At 39.8% G+C, this 14,769-nt stretch overlaps 1 protein-coding gene across 3 annotated transcripts in view; it reads right to left on the bottom strand.

Moving 5' to 3' along the window:
- Nucleotides 1-14,769, bottom strand: part of LOC138143474 (NACHT, LRR and PYD domains-containing protein 3-like) — a 51,536-nt gene that overhangs the window by 4,823 nt on the left and 31,944 nt on the right. For all 3 annotated transcript variants that reach the window (XM_069064749.1, XM_069064747.1, XM_069064748.1), the window contains exons 9-10: nucleotides 13,945-14,115; nucleotides 3,021-3,191 (exon numbers count right to left, since the gene is read on the bottom strand). In XM_069064749.1, the coding sequence (XP_068920850.1) occupies nucleotides 3,021-3,191; nucleotides 13,945-14,115 (342 nt within the window). The remainder of the gene's footprint in view (nucleotides 1-3,020; nucleotides 3,192-13,944; nucleotides 14,116-14,769) is intronic.

Below are 14,769 nucleotides of genomic sequence, written 5' to 3'. Positions count from 1 at the left end.
TGTGTGTGTGTGTGTGTGTGTGTGTGTGTGTGTGTGTGTGTGTGTGTACACAGGAGCTACTGAAGGATGGCTTTAAAGACTCATCTGTTATATCTGCAACAGGCTTAAGATTTGTCCTTCTAATGGCCTCCTCAAGCCTGCCTGAATGTCCATCAGTTGAAGACCGTGAAAGCATGGATTTCACTGGGGCAGGTCCAGCACAGGCTGGACAGAATTTCCCTTCATAGTAAAAGCCTGGACAGATGATCAGTCCTATGTCTGGGCTCAAAAAAACCTACTGCACACCTGCCATAAAGGGAGAAACATGAATACACAACAGTCCATGTGAAAAATATTTGGGTTTGCAAGTCATTTTGAGTCAATAGTGTGATAAATCTGACAAAACAGCTAGTGTGAATTTAGGCTTCATTAAGAGAAGCGCGGAGTACAAAAGGAATGATGGGTTAGTCCTTCTATACTCTGGCCTGGCCAAGCCAGGGTGGGATCTTTGTATTCTGTTGGGAGATAAAGGGGCTACCCTCATTTTAGGAATAACAATGAAAAACTGAAGGATGTTTATAGAAGGGTTACCAGAACACAGGGGTGGGAGGGAAATAAGAAAGGAAAGAAACAAACATTTATTAAGTCATGGAGCAGCTAGCCTTAGGCACATTATAAACAGTATTTCACTTAATCTTCAAAACAACTCTGTGAGTAAGGTGCTATTGTTCTATCCACTTTACAGTTAAGGAAACTGAGGCAGACAGTGCTTCAGGAACTTTCTCAGGGTCACACAGTTAATAGGAACCTAAAGGCAATTTTAAACTCAGATGTCTTCCTGATTGCAAACCTAGTATACTATCCATGGCACCACCTGGCAGGCTCCTCCACAGTGCTGTGGGTGGATCAGATGAAGAAGCTGGGGGAGGGAGAGCAAGGCAGGGATATGCTAGCTGAATTTCAGCATTTGAAGACTAGTAATGAGAGGGTTTTACTTTTTAGGTCTTGTTTTTATTGTTTTATTGCAAGGGAGGAGGCAAGTGGAAAAGAAATAATAAAGGTAAAAATAAATTTAATATCTCTATATACACATATATACATACATGAATGTATATACGTATTTTTAAAAGAAACCTATAGGTAACAGAGTGACCTCATTAGGTACAGGTTGGACCTCACAGTGATGTCCAACTCAAATAGAAATTAATCCTTTAGGGTCACATATTGATTTAGAAAACTAAAAGGAACATTTTTATTTATTTTATTAAACATTCCAAACTCAATATGATTGGGCTAACCTGGGAAAAGTTTTGGCCACAAGGTCAGCCCCTCTGGATTAGAGGAGGTGTCTTTCTCTAAGATGCTGCAATTCTGTGGGAACTAGAGGAAAACAACAGGAGAAGATCTTTGTCTCTGCCCTGTCAATTAGTGGGTGAAAGAGATTCAATCTTCATATGTAAGCAGTAATATGGCAGCTATCCTTAACAGTTCCCTCTCTGCCCCTTTCCATTCAGTATCATCACATTAGACACAAAGACTACTCTTTTACAGAAGGAAACAAGAGAGGGAAGAGTGAGACCAAGGAATAGGTCTCCAGTGAAGGTGATGGACGACAAAAGAGAATAGAAATGACCACTGGGTTTGTAAGAAAGAAGTGGACTCTCCTCTCAGCAAACTAACCCTGGCAAAAGCCTGAGGAATGAGAAGGGGAAGGCTCCACTGCCTACAATATGCAGCAGGAAAGGAAATGTCTTAGACTCAGATTGCATCAGACTGACTGACTCTGTGGTACCGATCCAGTTTTCCCTGATCATAGCTCTTTTTGTAATTCCAGTAAAGAACTGGAAAATGTGAGGGTGCCCATGATTTAAGGAATATCCCAACAGGTTATGGCTTACTAATATGATGGACTATTATTGTACTCTGAGAAATGATGAAGGGGATGATTTCAGAGGAACCTGGGAAGACTTGTATGAACTGAATTGGAGTGAAGTGAGCAGAACCAGGAAAACAGTTTATATAATAACAACACATACCATGACAATTATAAAAACAAACCACTTTGAAAGACTTTAGAACACAGATTAATGCAATGAACCTCAATTACAGAGGATTCATATAGCATATTACCAACCTCCTGTAATGGAAATGCAAATTTAAAGATCTTCCTTGCCCCTAGGCTCTTTGATAGGCTTAAGAGACTCTGAGAACCTTCCTTGGTTTGAAAATATACTCTGCCTCCTAATAGGCTGAATGCGGTCACATGGAGCTTGTGGCAGGAGGCTTGGTTTTCAGGAATGCCCACACCTTGATGCTGTGTGATTGGGCAGTGGGTCAAGAGGGTGGTTACATTCTCTGACCCAGGAGAAGGCTATATAATCCCTGAAGTGAGGCTCACTTTGAGAAGTGTTCTGTGATTTGATCAGATGAGACTCTGGGAAGCCGTTGTTGAGAGTCCCCAGGCTTTGAAAAACCTAGATGTTGATTTGGTATGGATGTAATGGTTGGACAATTTGGAAACCTGTCTACTTGATCTGTTTCTCTGTCTTGATAATTCTGTCTGTACACTCTGAAGTTCGGGGTGCTGACCTTTTTCACCTGAACTAGGTAAACGATATATATTTGACTGATTAAAGTAAGCTTGTTATCCAATTTTGAGTTGCTTTCCTTTAGCAAAGCAGATCTAAGAACCTGTGTTGGCAGCCACCCTGGGGTCGCTGGGGTGCTTGCTGCTACACCCCCTAACAAGGAAGGTGATACTCAGAGCACTGACTGAGACACATGTTTTTTGGACTAGGCTAATATGGGAAATTGTTTTGCTTGACTATGTACAATAAGACAAAAGTCTTATTTTGCTTTTTTCTTTTTCAAATTGGCAGGGGGAGGCAAATGATAGAGATGAGGTGGATTTTTTTTTTAATTGGAAAGATAAAGTACAAAGGGTTTTGTGGGGTTGTTTTCCCTAACAATTGCACTTCCTTCTTCTTTTTTGACCTTCTAAAGCACTGGGAACATTCTAGAAAGGAAACTTGGGGGCTTACTTTAGTTTCTGTAGTTTACAATCCTGTTTTTCCAAGGCGTTACACAGCAGCTTCACTCCTTCACCACCAAAGGAATTGAAACTCAGATCTAAGGTTTTTAGGTTCTGACTGCTACAGATAACAGGAAGGAGATCCTGAAGACAAGCAGCAGTTAAAGCACATTTAGACAACCTAAAGGAGGACAACCAAAGGAAAAATGACAATTTCATTTCTTGAGGAGCCATTCATTTCCTGACTTTATGTGGAAAGACCCTTTAGAACCATACCCTCAGAAGACACACACACACACACACACACACACACACATACACACTCACACACACATCTCACATTCTCAAATTTTTGTTTGATCCTGTATATTTGTTATAAGGGATTTGTTTTTCTTTTCCCCAAAAGGGGATGAGGGAATATAGGTAAGTGGGGAATAAAGATAAGATTGCAAATGTAAAAAAGGAAAAAAAGATAGCAAGGAATATTTTTTTTCATTTTAATGGAGAAAAAAAAAGAAGAGAAGGAAGGCTAGAAATAAGTAATAAACAGGACAGCTTTGAAGTTTACAGATTGATCATATATTTAAAAATACAATCAAGCTCTACATAATAGAAATCTACAATTTCATGCAGAATTCTCTTTCTTCTGTTCTACTATATAGAATAAAATTCCAATGTAATTGGTGTTCATGATTTAAAGAAAAAGAATTTTTCACATGAGAATGGAAATCACAGTTGTTGTTGCTGTTGTTAATTGTTTTAAATAACACTTTCAGGAAGAATTTATGACCAAACAAGGGATAGGGAAGATAATAAAAGTTTAAATAGTAAGTTTTGATTAAATAAAATTAAAGTTTTTACATAAAAACAATATAGCTAAAATTAGAAGAAAAACAAGTAAATGGAGGAAAAGAACCTTTGGATCAAGTTTCACCAATAAAGGACACATATCCAAGTTATATAAGAAACTAATTTAAACATAAGGCTCAGAGCCATTCTTCAGTTGATAAATGATCAAAGGAGACGAACAACAGGCAATTTTTTTTTAAATAGCATTCTAGTTTCTCTCAGAGACACGTGAAAACAATTTTTAACTTTTTTAAGGTTTGAGTTCAAAATTCTATGCTTCTCTCCCTTCCCTCCCCTCTTCCTGGACCACTAAGCATTCAGATATAGGGTACATATGTTCAGTCCTGGAAAACATTTCTTTATTAGTCATTTTGTACAAGAAGACTTGAAAGAAAGCAAGGAAAAAAAAGAAAGGAAGGAAGTGAAAAATAGTGTGCTTGAGTCTGTATTCAGACATCAGTTCTGTCTCTGAAGGCAGCATTTCTCATCATGAGTCCTGTGGATTGACTTGGATCACTGTATTGCTGAGAATAGCCAAGTCACTTACAATTCCTCGTCATACAATATTGCTATTGCAGAATACCAATATTACAGAATCTCCTTAAAATGTTCCCCTGTAACTCCTCACTTCACTTTGCATCAATTTGTGGACATCTTTCCAGGTTTTTCTAAAAATCATCTTGCTTGTCAGTTCTTATAGCAAAATAATATTCCATCATAATCATATACCATATCTTGTTCAACCATTTCCCAATTGATGAGCATCCCCTAAATTTCCAATTCTTAGCTACCACAAAAAGGATTGCTGTAAATATTTTTGTACAATTATGTTCTCTCTCTTTCCCTCCTTTCCTCTCTCTCCCTCCCTCCCTCCCTCTCTCTCCTCCTCTCTCCCTTTCTCCCTGCCTCTCTCCCCCTCTGTCTGTCTCTGTCTCTGGATCTCTTTGGTATATGGACCTAGCAGAGGTATTGCTAGATGAAAGGGTATGAGCAGTTTTATAGCCCTTTGGGAATATGAACAGGCAATTTTTAAGGAAAGAAATACAAGCCATCAATATCCATAAGAAAAAAGTTCCATAAATCAATAATAATTAGAAAAATGTAAATTAAAGTCATTTGTCCTATTTCACAACCTTCAGAGAGGCACAGATGACAAAAGATAAGAATAAGGAGTACTGGAGAGCATATGAAAAAACACATACAGTGATACATTGTTAGTGGAGCTGTGAATTGGTCCAGATATTCTGAAAAGGAATTTAACTTCCTGGAATACCAAGAACGTTACCAAATTGCATATAACCTTCAGCCTAGCTATACCACTACTAGTCCTATGTAGCAAATAAATCAAAGAAAGAGGAAAAGAAGTTATATGTATAACAATATTTACAGCAAAGCTTTCTGTTGTAGCCAAAAATTGGAAACTACAAAGGTATTCTGTTAAGGAACATTGAAACAAGTTGTGTTATATGAATGTAGTGGAATACCATTCCATAAGATGTGAAGAAATGTATGGTTTCAGAAGAAACTGGGAAGACCTCTATCCCTTATGGAGAGGAAAATGAGACAAATAAGACCTACACAATAATAACATTATAGAGAAGAATAATTGTGAAAGACTTCAGAACTCTGATCAACAAAATGATAAATGAGTCCAAAATAATGATGACAAAATGGACCACCTATCTTCTAGCAAAGATGATGAACTTGAAAAGACAAAACATATACTTTTCAACATAATTAGTGTGAAATTTCTTTTGCCAGACTATATACCTATACAATGAGGGATTTTTTTTTTCTCTATAGGGGAGAAGCCAGTGGGGGGGTGGGAGGGGACAGAGGAAACTGTTACTTGCAACTTAAAAATAATTAAGAAAAAAATGCATGATTACTGAGGTTTTGTTGTTGATAATGAGGAAGACCAGGTAAAATAAGAGAGGACCTACATGGTTAGAGAAGGGCATATGTCTGTATTTCCAGAAAAGGAAAGAGAAAATGTTCTGGGCATTTTATGCCAGTGCGTTAGACTTCAGTCCCTGGAAAAAATTATAAAATGTACTGTTAAAGAGATGGTTGGTGCAAATCCAGATGAGGAAGTGATGATTACAAAGTCAGTCAAAAAGAAGTTTGTGAGGAAGACTTATGACAGACTAATTTCATGTCCAGTTTGAATTTCTTGGTTGTTTTTCTTCCTTCTCATAGAGGTGAACGACATCAATATATTAGAGTCAAGTTACAGTGTTGCCCAGTTGTGACTGATCTGACCAATATGAACTCAGAATGCTCTACCACAAGTCAGGCACAAAGTCCACGTGAATATTTGAGGTATATTCTCTAAATTTATATACTTTTCAATTATTTTTGAGATATGTTCCTTCTGCTTTGCCCATAGGGCACAGCCCTTTCTTTGATGAGGGCATACCATGCTGGGCAGTCCCATGTCAGTGTCTTCCATGTCACCTAATCAATTCCAAAGTTCTTCAGAGAGACCTTGAGGGAGTCCTGATATCACTTCTTCTGACCACCATGTGTCTTCCCCTGTGTGAGTTCTCTATAAAATAATCTTTTAGGCAAGTATATTTTGAGATTTGAACAACATGGCCAGACCATTGGAGTTGTGCTATCTGCATAACAGTTGGAGTGCTTGGCAATTTAGTGTGAGAAAGGACCCAAGTGTCCATTACCTTATCTTGCCAGGTGATCTTCAGAATCTCCCTAAAACAATTCAAACTGAAGCCACTAAATTTCCTGGGAGGATGCTGCTATACTGGTCATGTTTCACTAGTATACAACAATAAGGTCAGCACAATGGCTTTGTAGTCCTTCAGCCTGGTAAGAGGTCAAATACCTCATCTCTCTCACACTTTCTTTGGAGCCTCCCAAACACTGAGCTAGCTCTGGCAATGTCTGTGCCAACATCTTTTATCAATGTGCACATTCCTGGAAAGTATATTGCCAAGGTAAGTGAACTTATCCACAGCATTCAAAACTTCTCCATTTAGTGTAATTGTGCTTCCAAATATGGATGGTTTGGTATTGGAGGGTGGAGCACTTGATCTTCCCTGGTGTTAACTGGTGGGTCAAAATCATCACAAGCAGCAGAAAAGAGATCCATACTTTGTTGCATCTCAGTTTCAGAGGCTACCCTGAGTACACAGTCAACTAGAACCAAAAAAATCACATACTAACCCTCCTTCCATTTTAGTCTTGCTTTGTAACCTTTTCAAGTTTAGTTAATTCACAATCAGTGTGGTAGCTGACCTTGACACCGTGTTTCTTTTCACAGAATGTGTCTGACAACTTAATATCATGCTGAAAAGCATGGGAGGAAACACACAGTTTTGCTTCACTCCACAGGTGACTGGGAAAGCATGAGCGTGTCATCTGTTATCCAGAACTCAGGCAAGCATGCTGTCATGATGTAATGTAATACCAAGCAAAGGCAACTTCCCAGGTTCAAAATACCAGCATAGGTGCTCTCTATTTTATTCAGTAACAAACCCAGAACAGAGAAGATCAAAACATGACATCATTCAAAATACAGCATTTACTAAGTGTGATTAAATCATCTCCAAGGCCTACCCCACCCCAGGACTTTCCAATCATTCAATCAATTACAAAGTCTCTGTTCCAAATACTTCTCCACCCCTAGGCTATACCTTAAGTCCACCACAAAGCCCCTCTTCTCAAATGGAGATTAGTTTCCAAACATAAGTAAAATACATTCATTTGCTCAACCATAGAACACAAAAAGGTCAAAAGTTCCCCACCCCTGGATCACAATTGAATCTACCCCAGAGTTACATCAAGTTTAAACACAGCACTTAATACCCAAATGGAGGTCTTTTCTTCATCTTGACACGAGGCAAGTTCTCAGCAATCTTAGTTCCTGGAGAGACAAGGCTTAGCAAGGCCATAAGATACATTGCCAGTCCCTTCATGAATTTATCTTCTGTCTGTAGAACAGTCCTAGAACCCCTGAACACATTAGCAAAGCCCTCTCCCAGGATTTCTGTAAACATACAACAAGAAAATCCTTCTTCAGGGCTTCTGAACCAACAGAAAGGCTCCCAGACCCCTGCAACAACAGCACTGTCCTTCACCAGTGGACAGTATTCATTCTGTCTGCCGGACAGTCTCCAGACCCCTGCAACAACAGTACTGTCCCTCACCAGTGGACAGTATTCACTCTCAGTACTGTCCCTCACCAGTGGACAGTATTCACTCTCTGTCTGCAGGACAGTCTCAGGCCTTCTTAACCAAATGCCAGGTTCCAGGACTTCTTCAACAGGACAGTCTTTCACCAGTGGACAAATCTGGCAAAATAACATCAAAACAGACAGACAAAGTACCAGCGAAACAGCCATGTCTCCTCAGTCCTTGGCAGCCCAGGGGGCAGGTCTCAAAAGTCCAGGGCAATTCAAAGCGGCCACCAGCAATCTCTTAGTCTCTCCCTCTCCACGAGGTGCTGCTTCCAAAAAGAAGTTCCGCCTCTCTCTTGTCTCTCCAAATCTACCTCACCAGCTCCTCCCAGTCAGGACTTTCTTTTCACATCAAAAAGTCCATCCCACAGGTGGGATTAACAAGCTCTGGGTTTTAATACAATCAATTTGAAAACCAAGCCAATACAGGGGAATCTTTAATTGCCATTACTATCACACATGATATTGACATAAAATAGTGATGAACTTTTCTGGGCAATCAAATTTGACAGTCTTCCATAAGCCCCCATGACTGGCAGTATCAAAGGCCTGGGAAAAATCAATGAACATTGTGTGCAGACCTCTCTTCTACTCCTGGCATTTCTCCTCAAGTTGCAAAGCAGCAAACAACATATGAACTGTTCCTCAGCCCTTTCTGAAGCCGCACTGGCTCTCAGATAGATGACTTTCTTCCAGGTGAAGGATCAGGCTATTAAGGAAGACTCTGACAAGAATCTTGCCAGCAATGACTAAGAGAGAGAACATCCCTGTGATTGTCCCAGGACAATGTATTTCATTTACTTTTATAGAGAGGGACAATAGAGGAGTCTTTGAACCAGACCTTGACCACAGAAAATTTGAGGCAGCTCATATAAGCAATGTACCCCACCCCTACCTTATAAATCTCAATTGGAACAGAATTATCATCAATGGCTTTACCATAGGGAAGAAACCAAATGACATTCAAAACCTCTATTCAGTCAGATATTTGTCTAGAGAGGGACTGACTGTAACCTAAGGTAGATGGTCTATGGTTTCAGCACTGATTGATGATGGTCCACTGAGAACACTGTGGAAGTGTTCAGCCTGTCTCTCCAGGATCCTTATTATTCATCAATGTGACTCCATTAGCACTGAGTAGTTGAGATGCACCTTAGGTCTTTGGCCCATAAATAGACTTTAGGACATCATAAAAGTCTTTTGGATTGTTATTATCAGTGTAAAGCTGAATTTCATTTGCCTTCTTACTGAGCCAAGAATCCTGCCTGTCTCAGATCTGCTTGTACTTGACTTTACTTAGAGAGATATGACAAACTTTCATGCTGGTAAACCATGTAGAGTTCTCATTTTTCCTTTAGCAGTTTCTGAATTTCCCCATCATTTTCATCACACCAGTCTTGATGTATAACAGTGTTCTGACCCAAATGAGGAAATGTAGTGCTGTACACCAAGTCGAGGAAAACCCTTTTCTCCTCCACTGTTGTCAATCAAGTGTTGTCTCAACTTTCCCTCCAAGTTACCACTTAACTGTTCCCACTCAGAGAAGCTCTCTGATCCTTTGTCATTATGGCTTCTATTTGTTAACCTGCCCTGGGGTTTCTAGTTTTATTGATTGCAAATATTTAGCTGGGAGAGGATAAGCTAGGTTCAGTCCAGCACTCTGTGCCACACATTGCCTTTGTCACTCTCATATCCTGTCTGTCTCTTCCCCTAATAATGACAAAGTATATTAAATGCCAGTGTTAGCTGTCAGAGGGTATCCACAAAGTTTTATTGCATTTAAGTAAATGAAAGACAGTGTTGGTGATGAGGTCATGAAATGAACAAGTCTTAAGTAATAAGTGACCACTGCTGTTGCTGTTTCCCACTGCATTTGCCCCAAGCCATATCTAATTTACTTTTTGCCATATCTAAAATCTGTCTACTCCAACATTAAAAGTCACCCTGAATCATAAGTACATAAGGGTCACAACGTCTTTATAAAATTTATTTTTGACCTTATCAGGATTCATCATGTTGGAAGCAAAGCTACTGATTATGGTGGTGTAGCAATTTCCTACAAGTAGCAATTGCATTTTGTTGAGCCTATAGTTTATTTCTTTTGGGAGTCATACAAACTCATTGACTAGATTGGAAATTACTGTGACACTAACACCAGTTTCTTGCTGCTCCCCATCACTGTGGCCACTCCAGAAAAAAAAAATGTACCCAGAACTAACTTAGGCAAGCTGGCCTAGGACTGTCAGCCTTGTTTCACTCAGGGCTACTATTTGGATTGAGACCTGATCAATTCTCTCACAGCAACAGCTGCTCATCTTTCACATTAACTGGACTCATAGATGTGCACACATTTCACATTTTGATAATGAGTGGAATCATCTTTATAGAAGCTTTTTACAATGTGTGTGTGTGTGTGTGTGCTTCAACTGCAGGCGGGGGGAGGGGGTCCCCTGACACAATAACAAGTCAGGGTTACATAAGCAGACAATTTGTAGGGCCCCTTTCCTAGCCCCTTGTATCAGCAATGCAATATTCACAATGCCTACGGCAATTAAAAATATGCTGATGTGGTTATTAATTACAAAATATAACAGGCTTGCTATATGGGGGAATAAAGCTGGAACATTTATTAAAACACCAAATGACTGATTCCCAAAACCAGGCTATCTCAGGCAAAGGTCTTCCTCTCCTCACTCACAGCAACCACCCAGCATCCAGGAAGCGTGCTCCTAGCAGCTCTGGCCCCTGGCAGTCCTCAGCAGGAGTCCTTAGCAGAAATTCTGGCTGGCTCAAGAAGGGGCTCATGCCTCCACCTCCACCTCGGGCCGCTACCACTGCCACTGCCAGACACTGCAGGAACTCTAGCTTGGCTTCCGATTCCTCTTGCCCCACCCCTTCCTGCTAGGTCAGCAAGTCCAATGGGGCATGGAAGATCTTTAAATCCCATAACCCTTACACCCCTTCTTCATACCTGGTGGTGAACAGTGAGACACTTAAAAGGCTGCTCAGATACCCTGAAGGGCTCCCAAACCCACTGCTGCTTCCGATGAGTTGATGAACCTATGGCCTAGGCCACCTGTGTGGAGGGTTGTGCCTACAGCCCCCACACACACACACATCTGCACCTGCTGCTTCATCATTCACCTGACACCACAGAACTTTGAGGTAGGAAAAAATGGTAAAATGGGGTGATGTCTTTGATTCCTGCATAGATTGGATTTAAGTGAGGGGCAGTTGTGTGAAGTCACCAGCCTCACTCTCTCTTCCATAGTTATCACAATCCAGTGGCAGGACAGAGTCAAGACTACTGGTGATGGCTCAAGGTTCAGGAATGACCTTGGCGTCTCTGATGTCTGACCCAGCTGTATGATCTCCACAGCATCTGCTTCATCCACTTTCATGGCCATTAGAACAAATTGTTCCCATCTATCCATTCCACCAGGATAAGTCTTAATATAGTAGGTGGAGACACCCCCTAACTCACCAAAGGCTTTGAGATCCCTTGGTTATCCTCAGCCTGGTTTAGCCTAGCTGCTGAAACAGTTTACTAGGGTGTGACCACTGAGCAAGCTACTGCTTCCAGGAGCCACAAGTAAGATTTAAATGAATCCTGCCTCATGTTCTGATTGATCCTATTTACAAGTTACTGAATTTCCTCTGTATCTGCTTTTTTCCCCGTAACTGCTTAAGTCATGGTTCTCTGTTTCCAAACTTAGTTCAAAGTCCAGCTGGCCGGTTGTGGGTTAAACTTAAAAATCCATCTATTCTTGCCTCAAAAAATTTTGCGATTCTCTCACAATGTTGCTTAGCTTCCTCACATTAGAATGTCTTGCCATCATAGAGTAACAGAGTTATTAAGTCCCTACTATGTACCAGGCAGAGCATTAGATACTGGAGATACAAAGATACAAGTGGGATAGTCCCTGCCTTCAAGAAGTTTGCAATCTATGAGGAGAGATAATGTGTAAAAAGACAGGTAGAGACAAAATAGATATAAGTGAATTTTTGTGAGGAGGACACTGATAGCTGAGCAGATCAGGAAAGGACTCTTGGTGAGGGTGGTGCTTAAAATGTATTGTAAGGGACAATAGATCTTTATGAGGAAGAGGTAAGAAGGGAGATCATTCCAAGCATAAAGGCCAGCCAGCACAAAGGAACAGAGAGTGGAAATGGATGCACTATGTGAGCAGGAGTAAGGCCTCTCTGGCTGGACCACAGAAGGTGTGAAGAAAGTAAGGGTGGAGGGGTAAGTGGAGGACAGGCTATAAAGAGTTATAAATACCAAACAGGTGGATTTCATATTTGCTCCTGGAGGTAACAGAGAGCAACTAGGGGTTACTGACTTAATGAATGGCATGGTCACACTGGTGCTTAAGGAAATAAACTGGGAAATTGTGGGAAGGGTAGATAAAAGAAGAAAATGACTTGAAGTATGGAAACCCAGGTTAGTAGCTATTGCAATAGTGAAGGTGAAAGGTGAAGAGGGTCTGAATGGGAGTTGTATTCAAGGAGATAAGAAAGAGATAAAGGAGATTCTGTTGGAAGAAGAAATCATATAATTTCCCAAATGATTATATGTAAGGGGTGAGAAAGGAAGGAATCAAGGATAACTGTGAACTTGAAAACCTGAGTGACTAGAAGGATGAGATCTTCAACAAAAACAGGGAAGTTCAGAAGAAATGAAGGGTTTTTTAAAAAGACTCAATTCAATTCACGTCCTCTCTTTCTCTAGGCAATGGTAAAAACATATACCCTTTATGATCACCATCCTTTGTCATCTCATTTCAGAGGAATGATCTCTTGATCATTCAAGAATGTTCTCTTCTACAGAATAGCCCTTTTAGATCTCAAATTATACTATAAGGCCAGAGTCATCAAAACTATTTAGTACTAGTTTAAAAAACAGAAATTCATACAAACAGAGAATATTAAATAAGAAAGAACCAGAAACAATTAAACTCAATAATTAGACTCCTATAGACAAGAATACATAAATTACTTATGTAAGAACTTCCTACATGAACAAAAAAAAAATTGCTTGAAAACGTGGAAAGCATTATGGAAGAAATTACTTTTTGAGCAAGTTTTACAACATATCCTATAACTAAGTCAAATTGTACATATGACCTGAAGGTCATAATGTAAAAGAGAAGAACAAGAAGAAAAACAAAAGGAAGAAAAAAAGAAGAGAATCAGATCACAAACTTAGACAACTATAAATATGGGAGGATTCTGAGATAGTGACAACCATAAAACACAAAATAATTCATGTTCATTAAATGTAATAGAAAGGTTTTTCCCATGAATGGAATTCACGATATGACAAGAAAGGGAAACATTGGGAAAAGGTATTGTTTTGCTTTGGTTTTTTTGGCAGCAAAGCTCAGATGTGGGATTAATATCCAATAAAAAAAAATCTAATAATGAGAACAGACAAAATTATGTGATTTAAGTCATTGCTCCATGAATAAATGGTCAAAGAGGATGAACAAATAGGTCTCCAAACAGGAACTACAAACCTCTAATAACCATAAGAAAGACTGCTACAAATTAGTACTAATAAGAGAAAAGTAGAATAATACAACTCTGAGGCCTATTAGCAAACATGACAAGAGATAGGAAAAATCATGTTTGGAGAAAGGATCTGTTTTCTAAAACTTAGATTCAGTCAAAAGACTGCACTTAAGGACCCAAAAAGCTACATGTGGCCTGAAAGTTGCAAAGTCCCCACCTCTGATGGAGGAGCTTTGACTTTGTGATCCAAATTTTCCTGTCATGTTCCTACTTAGGGCACAGTGAGGCTGTAAGACTATTAATCCTGAACAGGGATTAGGCAGACAATTCTGCCAAACAAAACATCAACCAAGGGAACTTGTGGGAACTCACCTCAGTGTCTCTAACTTGCAGTTTGGGTTTCCCAGGGCCTTACACAGAAGTTTTATTCCTTCCTCCTCCAAGGAATTTCCACTCAGATCCAGGTTTTTCAGACTCTTATTGCTACTGAGATAACAGAATAGATTCTGGGAACAAGTAGAGGTAAGACGACAAGATGCCAAACTGTAAGGGAAAACATAATCAGAGGGAAAGTGGTCATTGCATTTTTTGTGAATAATTCACCTCCTACCTTTCCCTGGGCAATGCTAAAAACCCATCTGCTTTCAGGTCACCATTCTTTGTCATCTCCTCTTCAGTGGAATGAATGTAGTTTCATTTAAAATGGTCAGGCTCTTCCAGAGAACAGCATTTTGAGGCCTCAAGTTAGATTATAAGCTAAAAGTCATCAAACATGTTTAGTACCAGTTAAAAAAAATTGAAAAGTATAACATTAGGGCAGATTAAATAAGAAAGAATCAGAAACAAGTAAATTGTATAAGCAGTCTTCAACAGACACAAGAATGTAAATTACTCATGGAAGAATTCCTTATGTGAAAAAAAATTCTGGAAAAACTGGGAAGCATTTTGACAGAAATTAATTAGTTTTAGACAAACATTTACAACGTATATCACAATTAGCTCTAAATGTAAATGTGGCCTAAAGGTCATGAGGCTAAAAAGAAAAAGAACAAGAGAAAGAAAGGAAAAAAAAACTGAACAGGAAGATAAGGAGATGGAGAAAGAGGTGGGGGAAGAGATCCCAGAGGGGTTTATGGAGGCCAAGAAAGCTGGGGGGGGGGGGGGGGGGGAGGGGGGAGGGGGGGGGGGGGGGGGGGG

This window comes from Petaurus breviceps, unplaced genomic scaffold, assembly GCF_028583685.1.
Source record: "Petaurus breviceps papuanus isolate PSGF00001 unplaced genomic scaffold, PetGlider_PUasm1.0 90639, whole genome shotgun sequence".
In the NCBI taxonomy this organism is placed as follows: domain Eukaryota; kingdom Metazoa; phylum Chordata; class Mammalia; order Diprotodontia; family Petauridae; genus Petaurus; species Petaurus breviceps.
This window is presented reverse-complemented; position numbering and strand designations above follow the sequence as displayed.